This window comes from Ailuropoda melanoleuca, chromosome 1 (genome assembly GCF_002007445.2).
Source record: "Ailuropoda melanoleuca isolate Jingjing chromosome 1, ASM200744v2, whole genome shotgun sequence".
NCBI lineage: Eukaryota > Metazoa > Chordata > Mammalia > Carnivora > Ursidae > Ailuropoda > Ailuropoda melanoleuca.
In genome coordinates, this window is record NC_048218.1 from 150,810,987 (window position 1) to 150,835,009 (window position 24,023).

Sequence of the window (24,023 nt, forward strand, 5' to 3'; positions counted from 1 at the left end):
AGTGTAACCGCATGTATTTGGGAATTATCATAAATGCCTTATCTTACACTAACATGAAGATGAAGTATAAAAACATTAAGAATAAAATTTGAAAGCACATGAATTCCATGTAATGAATTACTTTTTTATTGTAGTGATGAAGAACTAGCAATTATCACACAAATATTGACTGATAAAGTACAATTCTGTTGCTGATTATGACCAAATCAAACGATATCGTATGCTATTTAGTTTTTAAGAAAATAAGAGAAGAAAATCTGGAAAAACTATCAGTGACACTGCTTTATGACTAAGTTTAATGTTATTAACATTGTCTTGAAAATGTTAATGCTTAAAACTTTTTGCACCAAAACCTGTTTAGCTGTCTTAAAAGACTTTTAAAATCAGAATTTTATATTCTTGCTTACTTTATGGTTTAATCTTATTTGATGTTTCAAGGATACCTAAAATTTTTTAGAAAGCATAAAAAGGAACTCATGATTTAACTCTATAAAATGATAATCACACTGTAAAAACAATCCACTATTAAATTTATGATCTCATATAGTATCTTAAAGTTAAATGATTTTTGGCAATTTAAAATAGTTGTTAATCTAGAAGTTGATTCTTCTTTCTCTCTTTTTTTAAATGATATCATTTGTTTAGAGAGATAGTGAACAGGGGAAAGGGCAGAGGGAAAGGGAGAAAGAGGATCTCAAGCAGACTCTGGACTGAGTGTGGAGCGCAGACACGGTGCTTGAGCTCATAAACCCTGAGATCATGACCTGAGATGAAATCAAGAGTCAGATGCTTAACCAACTAAGCCACCCAGGCACCCCTAGAAGTTGAATCTTAATGGAATCTCTTTAGTAAGAGTCCGGAAATATATATAAAATAAAAGCATAAAAGAAATTAAGAAATTTAAGAAAAATGATCTGTATTTGCTGGGAGAGTAAAAAAAAAAAAAAAAAAGAGGAGAGTGTCGTCCATGACACTGAGAGAAAATTTACTCAGGTATTGCATAAGTCACCTGGAGGATATTAACATCTCTCTCAGCAGCAATGAAAAAGGACCCCATCCTAGAGGGTAAAGAATCATCAAAGTGTCTGCCATGATATGAAAGAGTCTTTGTGAGTAATAAAAGCAAAACCAAACCAAACTGGGAGCAAATCGTCATCTTGCAAATGCCTCATGGCACGTACGTGTTGGAAGAGGTACAATCTGGCCATTTTTCTCTTTCCTTTATTCCCAGCCTTGGGGGCTGCATAATTGAATCTATGGTCAATCTGGGCCCATGGCTATCTATTTCTTGCCAGTAAGAGGGCTGGAAGCTGTGAGTACTGATAAGATTGATGTACGTTCTTTTTGAAATACAGAAGGACTATACATTCTTTTAGAATTAATGTTAAAGGAAACCTTATTACTATAATAAAGCCTAGAATCCATTCATATTGATTTATATCATATAGTCTTAGATCAGTTTTTGGCATAAAACTCATTAGTTTGGTTTTATAAAGCTGTGCCATTTTTCTAGAAAGAAATTAGAATTTTATGGCATGCATGACAAACCAGGATTACTCAGCCCCATGTGAGAATCACAAACATTGCTTAGCCAGGAGAACACGGAGGTCCTGCCTGGTGAGTGTGTTTTCTGGGTGAGTTGCTTTCAGAACTCTGTAGCTCATACCTTCTTTACATGAGGAGGGGCATGATGTCCAGTCACTATAAGGCGTCAGGATACAGTCCTTCCTACAAGGAAGTAGACAGGGCCTCACTGTTTCAGGTCGAAGGCTCTCAGGACACCTAGAAAAATGCAAAGGGAAATTACTTGGCCTCTTTGGTAACCCGGAAAACCAGGAAATTTATTATCTTTAAGTTTTTCATTACTAAAATGGTTAACAGTCACCAACCTGTATTATTTAACTTCCAGGAGTCTGTTTTTGCTAAGAACTATGCAACTAAATTAATTCTCCCAAACTGGACCTCAATAAAACTTCTCAAGTCAGGATGTATAAATTTAATAATAGTAATTGTGCTACTAGAACAAAATATAATAATTATACCTTATCCCCTTATAAAAATCTCTCCATTAATAAATACAATTTTCTAACATGCTCTATAAGAAATTTGTAGAAATTCAAATTACTAATTTAAGGACTAATTCTGCATCTTTGTATAGGTAAATAGGCTTATTGCTGATTATAAGTTTCCAGGTTATTGTACACTTTATTTTTACAAAATATGTGTGGCATAAAACAAATTTATAATGGAATATTTTCAATACAGAGTACATGCTCAAAGAGGACTATATTTACAGCTATATATTTCATAATAGCAAAATACTAAAAGTATATAGAGCATTATGATAAGCAGTTTTTTTGCTTTATCCCTGGTTTCATTTAGTGTCTCTATTCTTATTTTTTTCTTCCATGTTGTCCCCAGTTTCAAATTATCCCAATTATGGGATTTTAAATATACTTATAAATTAAAATACTTTTGGAAGAAAAGGAGTAAATATAAATGAAACAAAAATAGTCAATCAGTAATTCAAAGAAAAATAAAACACTGTTTTTGACAAATTGTAGTCAAATTAATTATTTTCAAAAATAGGCAAACATCTATTACTTATTGGGAATACAAGAGAAAGATAATGAGAAAACACTGAAATGTCTTACTTTATACAAAATTTTTCACTTTTTAAAAGACAACTTTAGGAAGCTGTTGTATGAGTTTTAAGTATACTGTCTTGTTGATTATATACTTAAGTGATTTTTAAGTTTCCCAATTCTTCTCTGTATCTTCAAGACCTGATTCTACTATTGCTAGTGGTCAAATACTGACCGCCTGCATTAACATTAGAAGAGTATGTACATTAAGGACAACAAAACATAATAGCATAATTCATGTGACTAAAAGTAACTTATTCTGATTCTAAGGAGTTCTCTTTTGAGGTCATATAAATCTCTAACAAGGAAGCTAAGAGGCAGTAAAGAAATAAACCAAACCACTAGTATTGTTAGTTGCTGGAATAACCTGGCAATTTAGTGAAAAATGGGATTTAAAAATACTCCCAATGGGAGAAGCCAAATTTTCTGTAATGCAGGATAAATTGTCTTTTAACAAGTAAGTTAATCAGGTTTTCACAACTGAACTATGACTGAAAAAAAAATCAACATCATTAATCTCCTTTCCATAATTTCTTTATAAGACTTTGCTGACACTTCACTTTTTATAGAACTTGTATTACACTTATTTATCTACATGTTCCATCTCATACATAAATATTATGTTCTATTCAATTATACAGAGACATGCTTTCATCTTTCACTCTACATCACTAGGGTTTATTGGGAAGTGGATTTGAAAAATATATTGGACTCAAGATTTCAAAAAGAATCTCCCTGGTTTATGTTGAGGATAACCTTGGATTTTCCCAATTGCTAGGACAACAAAGAAATTTAGATGTCAGTCACAGAAGTTACGGATTGTTAAGAATGAAATTAGAAATCACTAGAATTATAATTTAACCTGCATGCTTAGCCAGGAAATACTATATGGCAAAACCCCATATATAATACCATTAATTCTTTTGGAATTATGGAATTATTGATTAGTAATTATTATTGGAGGCACTCCTCTTCAATGAAGCAATTTTACAACTTTAATAATGAGAGAGCATTCATAGCAAACTCTTCAAATTTCAGCCTTTTATAAATCAATGGAATTTACAATGTTATCATTGACAACCTCCAAAATTCTGTTTTAGTTTAGAAATACCCACAGCAAGATACTTGGATAACTGTGGAGAACAAAATTACTAACAACAAAGCTGTTAAATGAACACACAAAGATAAATTATACAGCCTAGATTACATCCAATAAAATGAATTCAGACTTCCTTTGGCGAAGCAATTGGTTCAGTCAACATGCTTCTTTTCTCCTTTGTACTGTTTGTATTTAGTGTTTGTGGTTTAAATCAAGGAATTGATTTCCCCCCAAATCTTATTCAAGGTCAAATTAAACAGATGTGATAGGAGTTGAAGTCTGTTACTCAGAGGATAGATAAGATCAATAACATCGATTTTACCATTGCACAGTAATCTGTTTTATTAAGAGGAGTTTAAAACAATGTTTCTATTTGCATTTTTGTTTCAAAGGCCTAGCACTGAAAAGCAGTCACTGAATTTAACCTAGCTTTTAGGGATAAGGGCAGTAACATCTTCTTCTGGATTCACAGTATTTGCTTAATTTTTCAGAACTTTAATGGCAAAGTAAATCCATTTAGTTTGACAAATCTATACACGTATCCAGGTCATTGAATAAAGGCTGCAAGGGCAAAGCAAATTTTTAATGGATTATTGTGGTAGCTTGACATGGGGCTTCAGGATACCCTTCCTATTGAATGACTTAATGACACTAATCCATCAGGCTCTTTCACAGATAGGTTTATACACATGCATACCTACTGCTTAGCAAAAACGGTCTGTGACTTGGATAAGTGAGGAAAATATCAACAGCGATGTTTGCAGGTGATTAACTGTGGAACGGGCAGAGTGAGCCAACATGTAGCAGCTCAGCCTAACAACCCTCGATCTTGTGCCAGGTTGGTCAGGTTAGAACCCTCCACAGGGAATATTTCTACCTGCATGCTTGTCCCAGCAAGACCCCAAATCCTCCTTCTGCCCCTGCTGTTACTGCCAGAGAATTTTAATACACTGAACATTAACTTCCTGTTACCTTGCTTACAACTTTAGCATGATTTCTATTAAAATAGTGGTTTGGGGCTACCAATTAAGGATGTGGAATAGTTTCTCAATTTATTCAAGTCTTCCTGGCATATATTTTCTAATGTTTCAGAATTTCAAATTATATAATCAAATGAAGTTTGGGGCAAAATATCCTTAACGTCTGGAACCCTGGCCATGTAAAAACAACTCCTAATGGGATTATTATTTATCCCCTGAAGTTTTCCATACATCAGGTACATTATTACCATTTCCCTGAAACACTAGGAAGGATCTCAAATTTTTAAGAGAAAATAATACTTTGCCAGATTTATTTGAGTGCTTATATTAGCATTTTTTAAAAAAATTAAATCTTTTCAATAAACTTTAAAACTAAAGCCAGAATCAGTTAAGGATCATGCTTAAGGTCACACATAATACTGAAGCACCTGACCAAGTATTTGGAAATTATGAGGCTGTTTTTATACCAATGTAAAACTGACTGGCTTGACTTTCTATGTTTCACATGGCCAAGAAGATTTGAATTCTAAAAGATTTATGTTGTCTATATCTCAAAAGATAAAAGTGGTCCCCTCCTTAAAGGAATATGTTTTTGGAGCTGATTTATTAATTTTCTTGAAGAACTGATAGCTCAGTTATGCCCTGACATGTTTGTGTTTATATTTCTCACAGGGCACATATAATATGCCAACTCTGGTTCTTCTGTCCTCCCCTCTAGCAAATCGTTTGCCTTGTTATTACACTATTTGTAACCACAGTGAGAAACTGATGGTTTTTCTACTTATCATAACACTCATCCTATCCCAAGGCTCTCTCTTGGAAGTAAATGGCTTATTCATTTAACCATTAAAAGACGTAATAAGTTTGGCCTCAGTATTTTTGATATAGTATTTTCTAGGGGAAATGAAAGGCAGATCATAGAAGGCTAGAGCCCAATTAAACTAGATTGGCAGACTCCGTAGCCTACGGGTACATGGGAGGTCACGGATGACCTGACTGCTAGGACTCCATCTACTGTCATCATTGATCAGCCAGGCCCAGAGCAAGCCTTCCTTTCACTGCCCCACTAGCTTAATAAAAGGAGAAAGTGCTACTGTAAAACTGAAAGTGGGTACCACATAGAAATATTTCTACAGCATTTATAGATCCCAGGTACAAGACTCTGACGCTGTTATAACTTTATCAGCGTGGACATTCAAAACAAACAAATCTTCCTCTTGAGGACAGGTGTGACAAGCATCAAAATGCTTCATTGCATGAAATAAGTGAAGCCTGAGCCAATCCCTTGCATGGCTGACCACAGGATTTACTGTTGTCTTTCTAAAGTCCTTACTTTTTGGGTCCTACTTGGCCCACATTGACCCGCACACAGATGACTTTTCTTGTCTGCATGCCAATGGAGCAAGAGGCCTCCCCATTCCAAGTTGTGGTTGTGTTGAAGGATGATACTGAAGTGTCCTCGATGCACTGGCCCCAGGGACCAGTCTGCCAGTGGTACACAGTACAGGGATGCTCGTTACAGCTGCGCACCTCTTGCAAAGTGCTGCTATTTGGACAGTGAGCTCCACCTGTAAAAATGGACAACATAAGACAATCACATATGATGCCAACAGGAAACTTACCATTCTCTCCCTTTGGAATTAACAATAACAATGATACCTGCCATTTGTTAGCACATACTGTGTGACCAGCACACCGCTAGGAAGGCAAACTACATATTTATCTTATGTCATTTGGCACCCTCTGGCTTAAAATTTAAGCTATGTAATATGCACATTGGGGGGGACTATGGAGGACCTCAAAGACAGTGGCCATTATCCTCCAGAGAAGCAGAAAATGAGGTACAAATGGAACCTAGGGATTGCTGAGTAAGGGAAACATGGGGATTGAGATTCTGTGGGTGCAGAAAACCCAGTGTGTTTTCAAATGCTATCCCCCAAATTGAAAATTTTAAATATGTGGTTTAAAGTACTGCATATTTTAATGTATTAGGCTTCAGGGTGAATAGAAACAGGGGTTTAAAATCAACTGATGCTATCTGGTCTTCCTCAGCATTACTGGAAAAGCCATGTAGTAATGACAGTACCATGTTTCTTCAAATCTAGGATGTCATTGGCTGTAAGATATATTATGATTTTGTGTGTCAAAGAAAGAGCAATGGCTACAAGTTAAACTATGATACACTGCTTCCTTATCAATCCTAATTTTTACTGTATGCTTACTGAAATAGATTTGTAGGATTTATTTACATGGTTTTAAAAAATATATCACTCAATTGCACACGTTACAAGGGAAGACATTCTTAAATTCCCTTTACATTCAGAGTCCAAATCTTTTGAGCCACTTTTTAACTCACAGTTATCATAAGTTTGCCCTCCTATACAGAATCATGCCTATGGTACCAAAAGTGTCTGATGCAGGATTTTTTTCAAAAAAGTGCTCCCTATTGTCTCTGGGGCTTTCTTCCAGGATACTGGTACCCATTTCTAAGTTTTGATGCTAGTGCATTCTTAATTGCACCAGATGATGTCAACAAAAGATTTAAGCAAGCAACCGAGGAATGGTTCTTAGCTGTTTTGGTCTATTTTTGGCAGAAATATCATGAAATCGCTACTGCCACCAGAATAACAACAGAATTCAAGTACTAGCATTGACAGCTATGTTATAATTGCTGTCTGGCTACAGTGGTTTTAAAATGCATCCATTGTAAGATGCAATAATTACAGAGATGATAAAAGGTAAAAGGCCTGTGTCTTTAAATCAATAGAATATGGTGTGAAATTGTCATTATGGAAACATTTTTTATGTGTTAGCCCAGTTATAAGCACTTTGTAGGGGGGACCTCATTTTATACCCCAAACTGCCTTACAAGTTAAAAATTATAAAGTGGATGAGCCAGTACAACTTAGATGATGTAATGGTAATGACTCAGAATTTATGGAGCCCGGTTTCTTACCACTATGCTATTTATAATGCCAATTACAAAAATAAAGAGCTTTATATTGTTAAAAGCAGACTATAGGAGGAATTTATTGCTTATTTTATTGATAAATTAATCTAGTTGAATTTATGTAGCCTTTGGATTTAATCTATTTGAACTTATGTAGCCTTTTGAATTTTAGGAACAGAAAATACTTGGTTGTTGGGGCACCTGGGTGTCTCAGTCAGTTGGGTGGCTGAGTTGATTTCGGTTCAGGTCACGATCTCGGGGTCTATGATTTTGGAGCCCCGCGTCAGCCTCCATGCTCAGCGGGGAGTCTGCTTGAGGGTTCCCACTCATTCCCTCTCTCTTCCTCTGCCCCTCCCCCCCACTCTCTCTAATAAATAAATTTTAAAAAAATCTAAAAAAAAAAAAAACCTGGCTGTAAAATAAGAAAAGGTGATTCAATAGCTACTGATCCTCATGTGGAAGGTGGACCCAAAATTTGAGACATGGGTAAAAGTCATAAACAATCCACACCCTGAGATGATCTTCATTTATTGCTTCACTTATGATTAAGTACATCCCTCTAATTCAGCAAAGAAATCGGTAGGCAGTGTCTGGGAGAATTTAACTGCAATTCAGAATCATTTATACAGTATTGAACATGGGATCAACATCAGAATAACCTGCATTAAGCAGCATTTCATTAAAGTCCCCTGCTTCATGATGGTGAAAACATCTGTCACAGATCATAGCCTGTCCTCCATCACACAGCTCAGTGACCCTGGCAGCCTCAGAAAAGAAGTTTAAGATTTGAATAGGAACGGATTCTAAAACATACTAATTGGATCTTGGAGAAGTAAATGAGCACTCTTGCAACCCATTCCCTGAGGCTCTAGATTTATCCAATCTTATCTCTGAGACAAATACTTAATTATAGACATTAAATATATACATTTTATGTAACCATTTTAAGCATAACTTTATATTTAATAGTAAAATTATTGATCTTCTATGGAAAAAGCATTTATTTACCTCATTTTCACTATTTCAGTATGTATGCTGTTTAAACTGTGATTCTAAAACTCTTGAATTGTTTTTGACATTGGAATTGACTCGTTGCTTTTGGAACATCTGATAGGAAAAAAACTTCTACGACATCAGCGTAACGTGTCAAGGAACTGCAAGATGGCTGTTAAGTTTACAGACATAAAGGCTATTTATTTTCTTGCCCCAAACCACATTAAAGCCACATCAGCAGTTTTGGTCTTATGTCAGGATACTTGTGCAGATAAGCCCCAATGTGGTCTTAATTATGACAACGACATGGCAATTTCGAAAGCATGACTTGGGGTAATCAGTCATTGCAGCATCGTCCTGTTATTTTGGGAATAAGTTTATGGTAGAAAAATTGATAGATATAATATTGAAATTATTTATTATTTATGGGAGGATCTAATTCCAGACATATGGGACTATTTCCATAGTACTGGGGAAATTATAAAATGTCACCAATGACAAAATTAGTGATAGACGGTACTTTAAAAAAATCCTCGGACACATAAAAACATACGCTTCATCCTGATGTGACTATATAGGCTTTCTATCATTCTGTCAAGTGGAAAGACTTTATAATACTTTGATGAAATTCTACTGTATAAATAAATGTCCAGGCTTGTATAAAAATACCAACTATTATATGTGAAACTTCTCTTATAAAAATGAAAAAGTGATTTTTCCTCCCCACACCAAACCTATAAAAGGACATTTGAACAGAGCTATGGTGTTCCTGGTTCTAGCACTGAAGTCCTTACAATTTAAATTGTGGATTGAAAAGATAAAAGAACCTTGTTCAAAACATTAATTGGATACATATGTATTGAGTTCTATAGTATGCAATGTTTATGTGCAATACTTCAAGAGATAGATACCTACACAGGTTAGAAATAGTTTTTGCTGCTCTCAAGGATCTTATAATGCAGTGGGGAAAAGTAGTAGGGGTGGGCAAGCTTACAAATGGGTATGATTTTAGGCGGAATACAGTAATCACGTTCAAAGAGGTAGCATAATTGAGATTCAAAAGTGTAAGATTCCATTAGTTTCGGGGCGACTGAAAAATGCCTCAGTAGGAGGCATTGAGGTAAGTCTCGAAGGAGTGGGATTTTGACAAGCAGCATCTGGGAAGGGAGAGAAAGAAGGGAACATTTTACTTAGGCAGAATAATTAAAAGCTAAGGCATGCAGGCAGATAAGACATGGGGAATTAGAGATACTGATGCAGTCCACTGGAGCACAAAGTTCACACGGAGAAGTAACTGGCAAGGAGGATAAGGAAGGGATTGGGCCCACGCTAAGGAATGGCTACTAGTGTACTATGAATTACAGTTCTAAAATGCTTATAATTTTGCCTGCTTATAGCAGCCCGGATCCCCTTGACAGCAGACCATCCCTGGGCGAACAATGGCATGATTTCAGGGAACTGAAAAGAAGAATGTTGGCCACAGAGAACCTCAGAAGATGTTGCTGTAGCAAGCCATCCCTACTCCTCCCCTTTGTTTTCCCTTGCAGAGAGAGGCAGGAGACATTCCACCGTGGAGTCTGCATAAATCTCGTGTGGTGGTTGTGGTTATGCAGGGACAGACGGAAACAGAACTCCTTTTTCAAAGTCAAGAATGGGAGGATGAGGAAGTGACAGTACTTTTACTTGGAAGGCAGAATTCCATGTGTATATACGCAGCTAATGGATTCTGGATTCTTGAAATTCGTCCAGGAATAAAAGTGCTCCTTGGATCTTAGGATTAAAACCCTTTAGCTGTGAAAACCCAAAGTCAAAATACTAATATTCCCCTCCTCAATGTTTTATACTTTAAAATATAATTTTTGAAGACTGCTAATTATTTGAGAAAAAAATTGGCATAATTCTATTTCAATTTGCATCTATTTTCTGTATTTTTAAAGCAGGTGTAAAGACACTAAAATTTGGCTGATGAAGTTACAATTTCAGGTCACTTTGAACTTTCCAAAAAAAAAAAATCCTCTCATTTCTTGTTCTGTAAGTATAATTAACTATGTAATGAGAATTAACAGAAGTTATTATACTCAGTGGAAAACATTTTGAAAATCATTTTTTTCTTTTTAAATATGGTTTCAAAAAATTCAGAAGGCTATAAATCTAACATCAATTTTTAAATTTCTTATTCAAATTCAACATCCTACTATTTATACTGAAAATATGCCAGGCTGAAATATTAAAAGACTGCTTCCTTTCAGATCTTCCCAAAACAATTTTTTTTTCCAGGGCCAATAACATCTGCACCTTTATCCCCACACTGGATGGCTAGGCCTGAGACACTAACAAATCATTCTATAAAACCCAGAGGAAAGAAGAGGCAAGTGCAAATCCAGGGAATACGGTCAAGTTCCCGTGGAAAGGTTACTGTAATGAAAATGCTCCTGGTCATACACTTCAGTTACCACTTTGCGGCCAGCAAACCAGTGCCCAGTGAGGGCCTGGATGGCCTTGTGAGTCTCAGAGGCTATAGAAACCTCCACAAAAATCTTGACATGCTCTCTGCATTCTCCTCCTTGAGTATGCCTCCTGAATTGGGGGCATATAGACTAGTCCTTTGTCATGTATCTATGGATACAGACAGAGAGAAATGTGGACACACACATGCAGACACACATACCATAAGAAAACTAAGTAAATCAGGCGAAGACCAGGAGCTAGCCCTCATCTTTCTCTAGCACACACTAGGACTATATTTCCCCCACTCTGCGCCATGACTGAAGTTAGGTTCAAATTCAAGCCATGACTATGATTTGCTTTGCCAATGAAACGTCAGTAGAAAGGACATAAGTCACTTCTGTATAGAACAGCCTAACGCTGATGCTTTGGAATCGGCAGACAGACCCTCCAGCTATCTTCTTCCACTGGCATGGGGAGTAGGCCTTCATATGGAGGTGCAATGCTGAGACATTTCACGGAGGGCAGACTGCCTTCGAAAGTTGCCCAACGCCATGGCAAAATTCCCATAAGGAAGGAATAATTTTTCTTTTAAGTTTTTGAGCTTCTAAGCTGTTTGTTACTACAAAACAACTCCATCTCATATTAATACAAGAAGTTATATAATCTTCACTATAATGTTCAATAGTGAAGTTACGACTGAGATAAATAAAAGTTTATCTTTTATTTTGTGAAGCAGCATTGATTTTTTAAGTCCAGATTAATATTTTGCACATGGATTTGTAACTAATTTCACCAGAAAATTGTATATCTAAACATTCAATATGTAATTTTAATAATGTGACCTTTTCCCTTAAGGTTATCACAGTAATTTTCTGATTTAGAAAAATTAGAACATGTTTGACACATACAAAACATTAATTCTTGGGGAATAATAGAAAGACCTACGTTTGTGCAGAATTATAAAGTGTTATCTAGTTAGCAGGGAAGCATATTTTAAAACTTCCCTGCAAACAAAGTTTTAAAATAATTTTAAAAATAGCTCAAAATTATGAGACTTATTTTGTGAAAGAGAAAATGTTTTGGTGTCCAGCGAATAATAGGTACTAAATAGTTTTTGAAGGACAGATTCCTTTTTAAATACCTCATATAATTATACCAGTTTTTGTAACTGTTATTAACAGAGACAAGCAGTCCCAGATTCTCCACTGACAGCTTCCTGTATGGTTTCCATTTAAAATTATGTTTTGAATTCATGCCTTTATGATTTACTATATAAACAACTATAATTTTCCAGAATGGCTTGCTTATGATGTAGCTACTAGACTTAATTAAAAATTATCGAAGTCTCACCCTTTCAAACTAAGTGGATGATACGTATCAAAGAGCAATCATAAATTTCTGCCTTTAAACATTTCATGACCTTTCAGTGTGAAGCATTATGTCTATAGAAATAATGATCTGGTGAGTTCTGCAAGCATGGCAAAATCTCTGCCATGTGACTCTCGGGGCGAAAAGTCACTCATTACTAGTCACACAGCAAGTGTCTGCAGAGTATAATAGATTTATAGGAAGCAGGGTGACCACAGATCTAATTTTAATGAAGTCCAAGACATAATCTGAGCTGATAGAGTTTGAAGTCTGAATATAATCTATACAAGGTTAGAGTTATTGTTTGATAAGACGAGGAATATAGCTTTCTAAAATGTTCTAGTTTTTTTTCATTTGGTACCCAGATACACTTTTTTGGGGGTAGCAAATGGTTAAATTTATATGAAGGTGACTGGAAAAAGATTTTCAAACACTTTGAAGAAAATTCTAAATTTTCCTATAGGCTGTGTCAAATATGCTAAATTTTTCTCTCATGTCTTAAGACCAAGGTAGTTACATTTTTGCATACCCATTATATTCACAGATAGCAAGTCTGACCAAATGAAAACACTATCAGGTTTCTATCACTAAAATATTTCATAAGTAGAAAAATAAAACCCGTGGCTTAAAAACTCCTCCACAATTTATTATTTGGGGATACACACAGAGAAACACATACATATTACAAATAGAAATCATTACTTATTAATGCTAAATATGAATGAGGAGAAAGTCATCCAGCTTGATAATGTTTAAATAATATACGTCCATATTCTTGAGACAGAACATGCCTTAATGTGATACAACTTGATGACTTCTATGTTTTTCTTACTCCTGTGCTATTCTCAAGAATGACAAGATTAACTATGACATTATATCACCCAGCCACACAGAGGCCAAATTAGCATTTGGATGTAAGCTGGAGAGATAATTACCAAGAGCCTTATATTTCTCAACAGTAAAGCTTACACAAGTGACAAAGCATATGCTTTATCCCCCAATAGGATGAGGTGATGAAGGAGCAGCACATTTGAAAAATGAACACAACCTACATATGAGACTTCTGGATCTTAGAGCCTACGTTTGGAAACCCGAATGGCAGAAAATCCCTGTAATTTTCAGTCAAGTAATAGTCATGCTGGTGTTTCTTTAAAAAACAAAATGAAACACTTCTATTATTGGACATATATGCCTATTTATGAGAAGGAAGAATGTGCTTTCAAAGGGAAAAACTGACTACTGCAATCGAGAAAAAATCATCAAACCTGACATCTGGAATTTGGGGAGCCATTTTCATACTTTTTCACATGTTTAGCATTCAAACTGGAAAGCAATTATTAGGAAAGAGGAAAGGCAAAGTAGGTTTACTTCTAAAAGTCTTTAAAAGTCTTTCTTCTTTTCTTAAAGATCTATTTTCAAGATTAACTTTGGGGAATAGAAGTTGCTCCATAGGTTAACAGATATTAAATTTCCTTGGATTGCTGGGGTTCTGGAAGTAGATTTTTATACAGCATCACCTTAACCTCAGAAGGCCAGGAAGAAAAAAAAAAGAAAGGAAAGAAGGAAGGAAGGAAGGGAGGGAGGGAGGGAGGGAGGGAGGGAAGGAAGGAAGGAAGGAAATGCCAACTTCTGAAAGGAATCTAAACCCCCTTCGGAAGCTAGTGACCAACCTTACCTTCCTCACCGGCATAGGCCAGAATGGACCGGGCCCGGATCTGTTTCCCTTCTGTGGTTTTCCCCGAGCAGGTGTGCGAGCAGGAGGACCACGCAGACCACATGCTGAGCACACAGTCCTTTGGGCAGGAGGCGTAACAGGCAACAGGGATCGGGAAGATGGCATCTCTGCACAGCTGTCTGTCAACTTCTTCTCCTGGGGAAGACATCGTCACAAACAATCTATCATTTTTAAATAAATGTAAAATGAGCAATTGTAACCAGATGGGCACCAAGATAAATTAGGTTATTTTATTCTCATTTAAAAACAAAGCTAAAACAAAGCCCACTACAGCCAGATGTTAAAAGAACACGAGGAATCAATATATACCCTTCAGTGAAGCTTCTTTTATTATCAGAAGCTTAGGTGTGTGGATCAAGCACAGGGCTGGAAGTACTTTTATACTACAGATAGCTGCCCAGTTAGTGACTTTTATAATATTAACCTTACAGTAAGGAGCACCAATGAATCATGTTCCCCTTTTTATTGCATTATTGGAGGCGCATCGTTTACAGCATCACGGACAAATAACACCTCTATCCGTAGCATGCACCATGTATTCTCATGAACCAGCTCAGGTATCTCTGCAGACTCTCTGTGTCTCCCAGAGAATTTATTTTTGTATGACTGCCCACCTTTTTCTTTCATAAAAAATCACTTTCCTAGTTGGAAATAGCCAAGATATGTAAATGATAGGCTAACAATATAAAACTACTGTTTAAGCGGTTCCATTGGGAGAGGGGGAGAAAAATGGCAAGGTAAGCAAACGGCAGGAGATGGTGTCACTCCAGCGCTTAAAACTCTTCAGTAGTTTCCTGTCGCTCTTAAGATAGAGGTAAGAGTTCTTAAATGTTTACAAGACCTCAAATGACCTGGCTCTGGTTTCTCTTCCCAGCTTCATCTCACTCTACTCCCCTCCTTGCCCTGAGAGCTCTAGAGATTGGCACTCCTTTAGTATTTGTTGAATGAATACAGTGAGATATACAAAAGGCCAATGAGGAAGAAAATGTCTTTGTGGTTAATGAACGCCAAAGATAACTAAAAGGATTACAAGTAAATGACCAAAATAGAACATGAGATGAACTCTACGGTGTTGCTGGTTAATGTAGGGTGCCGATGATGTCAGTGGAACAGAGCAAAACAATACACAAACAAGCAAAAGTTAATCTACTATTTTGCCACAAAACATGACCATAATCCTAGATAAATGTATTACAAATGTGTGCCTTGGGCCATTACACTTTCAGGTGAGAAAGAGTGGCAAATTATGCTACTCTTCATCGCTATTAGAAAACAAACTCAGAGCTGGTAGCATGATGTCAATGTACGGTCCTTTATTCATGTGTTTGATAAAACAAGACAAAATCAGAAGTCAATTGGAAATGCTCTAACAGGTTAATAGCTACTAGTTTGTAGGGCCTTAAATCATTAGACACAATCAGAAGTCAAGTGGAACATTAATAAGCCACCAGTTTGCAAGGCTTTAAATGATTAGATTTGCTCTCAAGTAAGGCTCACTGAAATGACAATGGACTCATCATTATATCATTCAATCTTTAGTTACTGTGATCTGTGGGATCTCTTCTAATTCTGCTTTTATTGGCTTTAGGGTTTGGCTTAGATCCCACTAAAATAATATGAAGATAGATTGAAGATTTATAAGTACTGAAGGTAGAGTACAAAAATCATTATAGTACAAGGTATTTAATATTTTACAATTTACATAATAATGATGACTCTTTCCTACTAAACTTTTTTCTGAGTGCAAAGAGGGGACTTGCACATGTCTAATTCTCTTCATTGCTACTTTTAACGTTTTATCTACTCTCTTTCATTTTCGTTTCTAATATTCTGTGAAAAGTAAGGCAAGTTTGAGGCTATAGCCTATAATCAACCAGGAATTACAGTTTTATTTCTTCTCATAGTTACTTAATCATTTCTACTCAGGAAAATTTAATTCATTCTGCAGGAAATGAAATTGTGCTATGTGGGTGTTATTATAAAATTAATTTTCATAGCATAAGTGGTATATTTTACTTTCTTGTAGTGTAAACTTAAGGGATGTACAATTTCAGCCTTTCTTGTTTTATGAGTTGTTCTTTTTTTTTTCCAACCTGTGTGCCATACCTTATGCTAGCTCTTTTCACTTGTCTTGTTTCGCTTACCCAGGTGTATTTTCCTGTAGGCACATTCCTTTTAGAGAACATCTTAATTCTCTGTGGAGCTATTAAAGCCCACCTTGGCTCCAACCTCTAAATTCCCTTAGATTTCAGCCCTTACTGCACTCCTCCCAAATTGCCAGGCAAGTCCCTGCCCCTGAATGCTCATCATTGCCTTGAATCCAAATGATGGCACTATGTTCTAGCCACAATGATTTTTCCTCTTTTCTCCTACAGACCAATCTCATCACTACATCAGGGACTTGGCATTCTCTCTTTATTTTGTATGAAAATTTCAGATCTCATGGCAGACTACTTTTCAATATTCAGGTTTCAGTTCAATTGTCTCCTTCCACAGTTTAGCTATACATAACACAATAAAAAATTATTTTAAAAAAATTGTCTCCTTCCTAGAGGAAGGCTTAATTGACCATACACAATCTCCCAGTAACTGCATTTTATTTTCAATATAGTTGAATATGTTTCCAGTTTCCACTGGAAACTATTTTAATGAATTGTTTCCAAGTTTATTTTCTAACCCTACCACTAGATTAAAAACCCAACGAGGGCATGATCTTTATCTCTCTTGTTATTTTATACTTAGAACCTAAAACAGTGCCTGGCACATAACGGACACAAAATACTCTTTTGCTAAATGAACACATGAATTAATTAATTTTAACCTGTTGTATCAGGTTAAATGCTGGGTTAGATGAATATGGATTTAAGTACAGTATTTCTTAACTTGCCAACCACTCAAGTGCTCTAGGACTTTGTTAATGTGTAATCAGCGGGCAGGAAGCATATGCACCACCTGGAGTTTGCTAGAAATGCACTCTCAGATCCTATCCACTAAATCATTATTTGCATTTTATAAAGATCCCCAGGTGACCTGTGTGCACATAAAATCTGAGGTATTGCTCTAGAATTTTTCTGCTTTTCTTCTCCTTGAATAGGTCCAGACTGCTTCTTAAATGAGTAGCTGCAGATTCATCTGGATTTCATACCTAACATCAATCATTTCTCTGTGGGACTTCCCTTTAGACTTCTCTTTATACAGGGTACACTTAGAGGAAAACATTCAATGAGTAGTTACTGATTGCCCATCTTTTGTCAAGCACTGTGCTATGAATATAGCATACATCATCTTGGCTAATTGTCACCACACATTTTTTTGAGGTATAATTGACATAAAATATTAGTTTCAGGTGTACAACTTAATGCTTTGATATTTGTATTTATTGTGAAACAATCATAGTAAGTCTAGTTAACATCTGTCCCTATATACAGTTACTTTCAAATATGCACCACAGAATTATCAACAGAGTCACCATGCTGTATATTACATACCCATGACTCATTTATTTTATAACTGGAAGTTTGTACCTTTCACAACAACCTTCTGACATAGGTACTAACATTTAATTTTTACTTGAAAAGAAACTGAAGCACAATAAGTTTACTGTCTCAAAGAACAGAAGTTTAAAGAAGGAGAAATTTGAACTGAGTTTTAACCAATTCCCAATCTACTTTTAACTGGCATGGTGGTAAGGAGAACTCGGAATGCCAAGAGAGTTAATAATGGATGAGACTTTGTCTACAAAGAAGTCAAGAAACTGGCACTTTAAGTTGTTTTCGGGACACAGTGAAGCATAGTGGCGGCCATATACTGTCTCAAATACAAAGAGTATGCATGTTGACATGTCCAAGGTTACATATTTTTGCTTATAGCCATTGAAAAAATGGCAATGGATCCATAAATATACGAAATTGCTTCGATCTCTGACTTTGCTTTCAATGAGTGCTTTAATCAACTCAACTCACTGACCACTAACAGGAACCCTTAGGACGTGTGTTCTTTTAAGCTAACTGTCCAGGAGCATTCCAGGCACAAGTCATCAGGGAAATATTAGGGGAGAAAGAAAAGCTGGATTTATGGCCATCACAGGTAATTCCATAATTTGTGATCTTCAACCACTTTCTATGAGTGCAATGTCTATCTTATTTTTAATATAAAAAGTGACCCTGGAAATGAAGTCTTTACTTATAAGTGCTTCAGAAAATAATTTCATCCCTCTTCTTCACATTAAAACTTGTTTTTGATAAACACTATTTTAACTAGATAAGAACTGTTTTGCATGACATTATTTCAGAGAATGTATGGTAGTAAATTAAACATGTACATACCCAAATATCAGGTTAATTTATAGTCTTTCCATATTGAGAATGAAAATTTTACTACTGAGCATCTTGGAAATTACATTTTTCCATATATATTACCCTACTGTTAGGACATTTTCAACTACCGTATGTCCCCATTATAGAACCTTTTGAGACTCTGATTATCTGTATGTGCATCCAAATAAATCTGAGCAGATAAATCTGATTATCGTTTTAGTGAATGATGTGGTTCTACAGCTCATTTAGGTGCAGACCAATACAACCTGTTTTTTTTTTCCTTTTGTCTTTCTGAGGACAATTTCTTTTTTTTTTTTATTTAAAGATTTTATTTTATTTATGTGACAGAGACAGCCAGCGAGAGAGGGAACACAAGCAGGGGGAGTGGGAGAGGAAGAAGCAGGCTTGTAGCAGAGGAGCCTGATGTGGGGCTCGATCCCAGAACGCTGGGATCAAGCCCTGAGCCGAAGGCAGACGCTTAACGTCTGCACCAGCCAGGCGCCGCCTCTGAGGACAATTTCTTAGCTAGATCCTGGACATATGTCATAAACATTTAGAATCTGCACACTTGCCATTGTGTGTCAAATACACTATATATTTNGTGTATCAAATACACTATATATTTGTGGCATACATTTTCCAACATAAAATTTTCAAAGGACTGCTTTATATTTATATGACTTTCATTCCCCCCCCATAAAGCTCTAGGCATCTTAAGCAAACCTACAAAAATGTACATTTTACATGAAATATGTAACACAGAAAGAAATGAATGAACCATTGTCTACATATTACAACTTCTGTCTTACTGTGAAGCCTTAACTAAAGCATATCTGGCTTAAACTTGTTTGTGATATCCTATATAAAAGGTTGAGAGAGAAAATGAAAATGCTTGGGTTTATTTATTTTTATGAACTTAAAACAAGATTTGAATGTTTAAGTTGGTGTCTTCCAATCTCTGTCTTCACAAATATAATTTTAAGAATATGTTTTTAATAATTCATCACTTAATCAATTTAAACATGTATTTTGACATCTTTAAAGTAACCCCCGAATTTCCCCTTGTTTGGTCTATTTAATGAGCTTCACCAAACTCTTTCATGAACTCTTCCAAAATATCTGCTTTCATTCTACTTTGTTTCCTATTATCAGGATAGGAGAATTGAACATCTGTTTGAAGTAATTACACTAAAAATTCATGACAGTTTCCATAAAAATAAAACAAAATGAGAAGTGCGATCAGAGGATAGACTTCTTTTTCTTGGTAAAAGTATATGCTGAAAGTTTATTGCATTCATTGTACTAGAGCTTAAATGTAATATAAAAGATAAATCTTGGTTTATGAAGGTTTTATAGTTTCAAGGTTGTTATAGCTTAGGACATGAGCAAAGAACACAACATTAATACAGTAAAAATATAATTAATTGTATTTTAATGTCAGGGGTATACATGTTTAGCACTATTCCCGAAATGTTCCTTGCATTATTCTAATTTCTTTTTAATCATAGAAATGTGCAGATTGCTATGGGTGATTTTTAACAGTCACAGTAGTACTATGTGCAATGTGCCTCCAGAAGGCATCGAAGAATTGAAGTGCATCAATGTAATGGAATTGAGAGGGGGGTAAACAGAAAGGAGAAATTAAAGCAGAGAGAAACCAGATATAGAGCCAAGATTTTTAGAAAGCCTCTAGTATTATATTTTTGGGACAGATTTCCCTTGACAGATCTAAACAAACTCTATAGCAATCCTGAGAATTATTATTGAGCTGTTGGATGTCTTTTGTATTCTTCAGAAATTGTCTTAAAATTTCATATTGACTCTGACAGTGGAATCACTTATATATTTACTTATTTATTGATAAGCAATATAAATTCAAAAAAGAATTGAGATGGGAAAAGAAGGAAATCTCCTATTTGCCTGGATCTTTCCAGAGAGCATTTTCATATAACCATCCTATCTGAACTTCATAACAACTGCAACATATATAAGTCTGGAGTCACTCTCAGCTTATTGAAGTAAAAGACCCATGAATTGAGTCTTATAACTCTTTCTTCTGTACTTTTTTTGAAGAGAAGCCTCATATCTCTTCTTCTTAAATGGGAAGCTTCCCAATAATTTTTAATCCCTGCACTCTCTCAGCTATGACATCCAGGTAGTGAATCTGATTTATTCAATGTACTATCTCCTGACCCCATGTTTTCTTCCAGGCCATTGTGCACGTTTCTCCCATTTCCTGCTATCTTCCATTTCTCCTACAGCCCTTACCCACCCTGACCCCCAAAGTGTGTTTCTAAAGTGCAAATATAAGCACTACAATGTCTTTAATACCTGCTAGCTGAGGGCTGGATTCTTTACTAGAGCATAGGAAATCCTCATCTTCTGTCATTGCCCATGGTCTCCCTACATTCTCTCCACAGAAATCCATTTGTTTTTCTATGAACTGAAATGCTGCTTTCTTACTCCTTTGCCATTTGGTGTTCACTGTCCTCCGTGTCTGGTTGCCCCATCCCCTTGCTAAGCGCTGTTTAGGACTGCGTTTATTTCCTCTGTGAACCTTCTCTTTCAAATTCCCCAGATGGAGCCGTGCTCTACACTCTCTGTTCCCACAACACTGCAGACATATCACTTTAAAGACTTTTGATACTTGTCTGTTGACCCACTCACCTTTACCTCCATTAGCCTATGAGAACCTTCTGTCTAGAGATTTTGTCTCATTCAGCATCTTTATAGCTGAAGTCTTTGGTTCAGTTACTGTCAGAACTTAAGAATTTTGCAGTAAATGTTTATTGGATGAGGAAGAAAAATTGGATCAGAAATCTCAGGACATGCTTGATTTTCTGAAAAGACCACTTGCGTTTATATATTTCCAACTGTTCATTTACTAGAAACTGATCAAGATGGCCTTAATGTTATCCTTAGCTTGACTGAAGCTGACAGGTTTCTTCCTGTCTTTAGGCCCCTGACCTTCTTTTTCTTAAAGCATTTATTAAAAAAACAAAAAACTTACAACTGTAAATTCTTTTCTGTCCCTTTGAAATTTATGTAAATTTCTCCTAGTTTCTTCTCAATCTTACAACCCAGGAAAAATCTTTCTCAAGGAGTTGGGAACCATTTCTTTGACATGGAAACATCAAAGGAGATAGGGCCCAGATACCTCAGTCTCTATAGGATGGTAGGTGTCCAACTTCTTCAACTGGTAGCAGTTAGCAAACACACAATGCATAATCACTGAGAAAAATATTTGCAAACTCAGGAGTAACTGAATGTACTCAACACATCACATTGATCAATCTCTCTTCTGACATCCTTTATTGCTTTCTCACTAATTCACCCAATACTTAAAAACATTCCTGCCTTTTGTTTCCATGGAGTTAATTTCAGTTTCTAGTGTAATAGCCTAGAATAAATTTTTCCTTGTGGAACTCAGTTTGATGCCATTCTTGAAACCAATTCATATCCAATTTATCACCTTTAGCTTAACCTTCTCTTTCCGTCTTTAAAAAAAAATCTTTATATTTACCTATTTACTTTCAAATATCTTTAAGCAATCTAGGATCTTCATGCTATAATTGCTTTCAGGATTTCCCTGCTTTTCCATCATCTTCTTCAAAACCTTTCCATTCCCAGTAAGTGTATCTCTTATGTTCCCACTATGTTTTCTTCCCTGTCTTTGTTGTGTTACCTCAAGTCTCTGTCTGTGTTTTCATTCCTTTGTGGTCCTGCAAAATGAATTGGGTGACCCTGAAGTAAAAAAAATAAAAGGTTCCCTCCTCTCCCCAGCAGCACCCACCTTCCAACTCCATGCCCTCATGTGGTCACTAATGCAACCTTTAACTTCATTTGTGAGATGGAGCCCATTCTAACAAGTATAGTAAATACCATGACTTGTTATAAATAAATAATGAAGATGTAGGGCTGAATCCAACCATAACTCTGCATTTTTATGCTTCATTGATTTAAGGTACCCCTAGTTTAAACTGCACACGTAGGCAAACAACTTTCTAATCACTACATCCATGACTTCCTTTCCCAATAACTTGGGTTGAAGATTTCACTTGGGGTTAGGCAGAAAAAAAGGGCATGTTTATACTCTGCAAGGACTGACATTAGGCCCATGACTTGCATCCCTATTTAACGTCAACTATCATAGCACATTTTTTTTTTTTAAGAGAGGTAGAGCAGAAAGGGAGAGAGAGAATCCCAAGCGGGCTCCTCGTTGGGTATGGAGCCTGACTCGGGACTCGATCTCACAACTGAGATAATGACAAGTCGAGAGTCTGATGCTTAATCAACTGACCTACCCAGGCGCCCCTATCATGGCACATTTTTATGCATGTTCTCTATGTGTGAAATATGTTATGCATATAACTGAAAGCACATGTGATTTGGAGTAAAGATGTGAGATGCAATTACTTCATTTAACTGAAAATAATACTTCATTTTTATGCCCTTTCTTATTATCTGTTTGATTGCCTGAAAGTCCCAGACTACCTGGCTTTGTTTTTCAGTGACTAAAAAGTGAAGTGACTCATGTTTTTAAAAGCATAATGGAAAATCCAGAAAATTCAAATAATAACTTTATCTCTGGCATTAATTGAGATTAAACAAAGTTTTATTTGTCCTTATTTCCCCCAGATTTTTATTTTTGTTTATTTCATCTTATCATTCTTGAATAATTCCTTCTTGTGACTTCATTATTCTTGTTGAGTTTGAAATCTACAATGTTAATTTCATCTCTTCCAAATTTACTTTTTTAGTAACGAAAAGTCAAACAACCCTGGTTCAAATTCTGGCTCCACCACTTATTAACTACGTACCCTGGAGTAAATTATTTAACTTGTTCTAAGATTCAGTTTCCTAATCAACAAAATGGAAGCTAATAATAGTAGTTATTTTATGGTACTGTTATGCATATTAAGTGAGATTTTTTAAAAAATTAAGTGCCTAGCTCAGTCTCTCATGTATAGTTGAAAAACACCATCTATTATAATAATACCATGCCTACTTTCATCACCTTCTGTCAGTGGAGGAGCTGACCATCCCTCCCCCACCAGTATAGGAATGGAGGTGCTCCACTGCATTTCAGTCAACTTGAATTTATGTGCTTAATCATTTTTTTCCCTAATTCTGCTTATAAGTGGGCTTGCAGAAAGATATTAGTAAAAACAATTCCAGTGGTCTGATAGTATAAGCTTGATCATTCAGTAATTTTACATTTTTCTTTTTCTTAAAGTGCTAAGATTGTGAGGAAATACAGAAAACTCAGGAAAAGCCAATTCATGTAATCATGACTACTAAATGTTACAGTTAATATTTTGAAAATTATTTAGAGTTGTGTTATAAATACTTTTGGGCCTCAATGAATTTTTTTAAAAAGATTTTATGTATTTATTTGACAGAGAGAGACAGCCAGCGAGAGAGAGAACACAAGCAGGGGGAGTGGGAGAGGAAGAAGCAGGCTTCCAGCGGAGGAGCCCGATGTGTGG

General features: G+C 35.8%; 1 protein-coding gene across 4 annotated transcripts in view; it reads right to left on the reverse strand.

The window, feature by feature from the left end:
* The window catches only part of THSD7A (thrombospondin type 1 domain containing 7A), a 427,484-nt gene that overhangs the window by 85,087 nt on the left and 318,374 nt on the right, over positions 1-24,023 (reverse strand). For all 4 annotated transcript variants that reach the window (XM_034668383.1, XM_034668378.1, XM_034668381.1 and 1 more), the window contains 3 exons: positions 14,159-14,353; positions 6,058-6,292; positions 1,667-1,782 (listed from right to left, as the gene is read on the reverse strand). In XM_034668383.1, the coding sequence (XP_034524274.1) occupies positions 1,667-1,782; positions 6,058-6,292; positions 14,159-14,353 (546 nt within the window). The remainder of the gene's footprint in view (positions 1-1,666; positions 1,783-6,057; positions 6,293-14,158; positions 14,354-24,023) is intronic.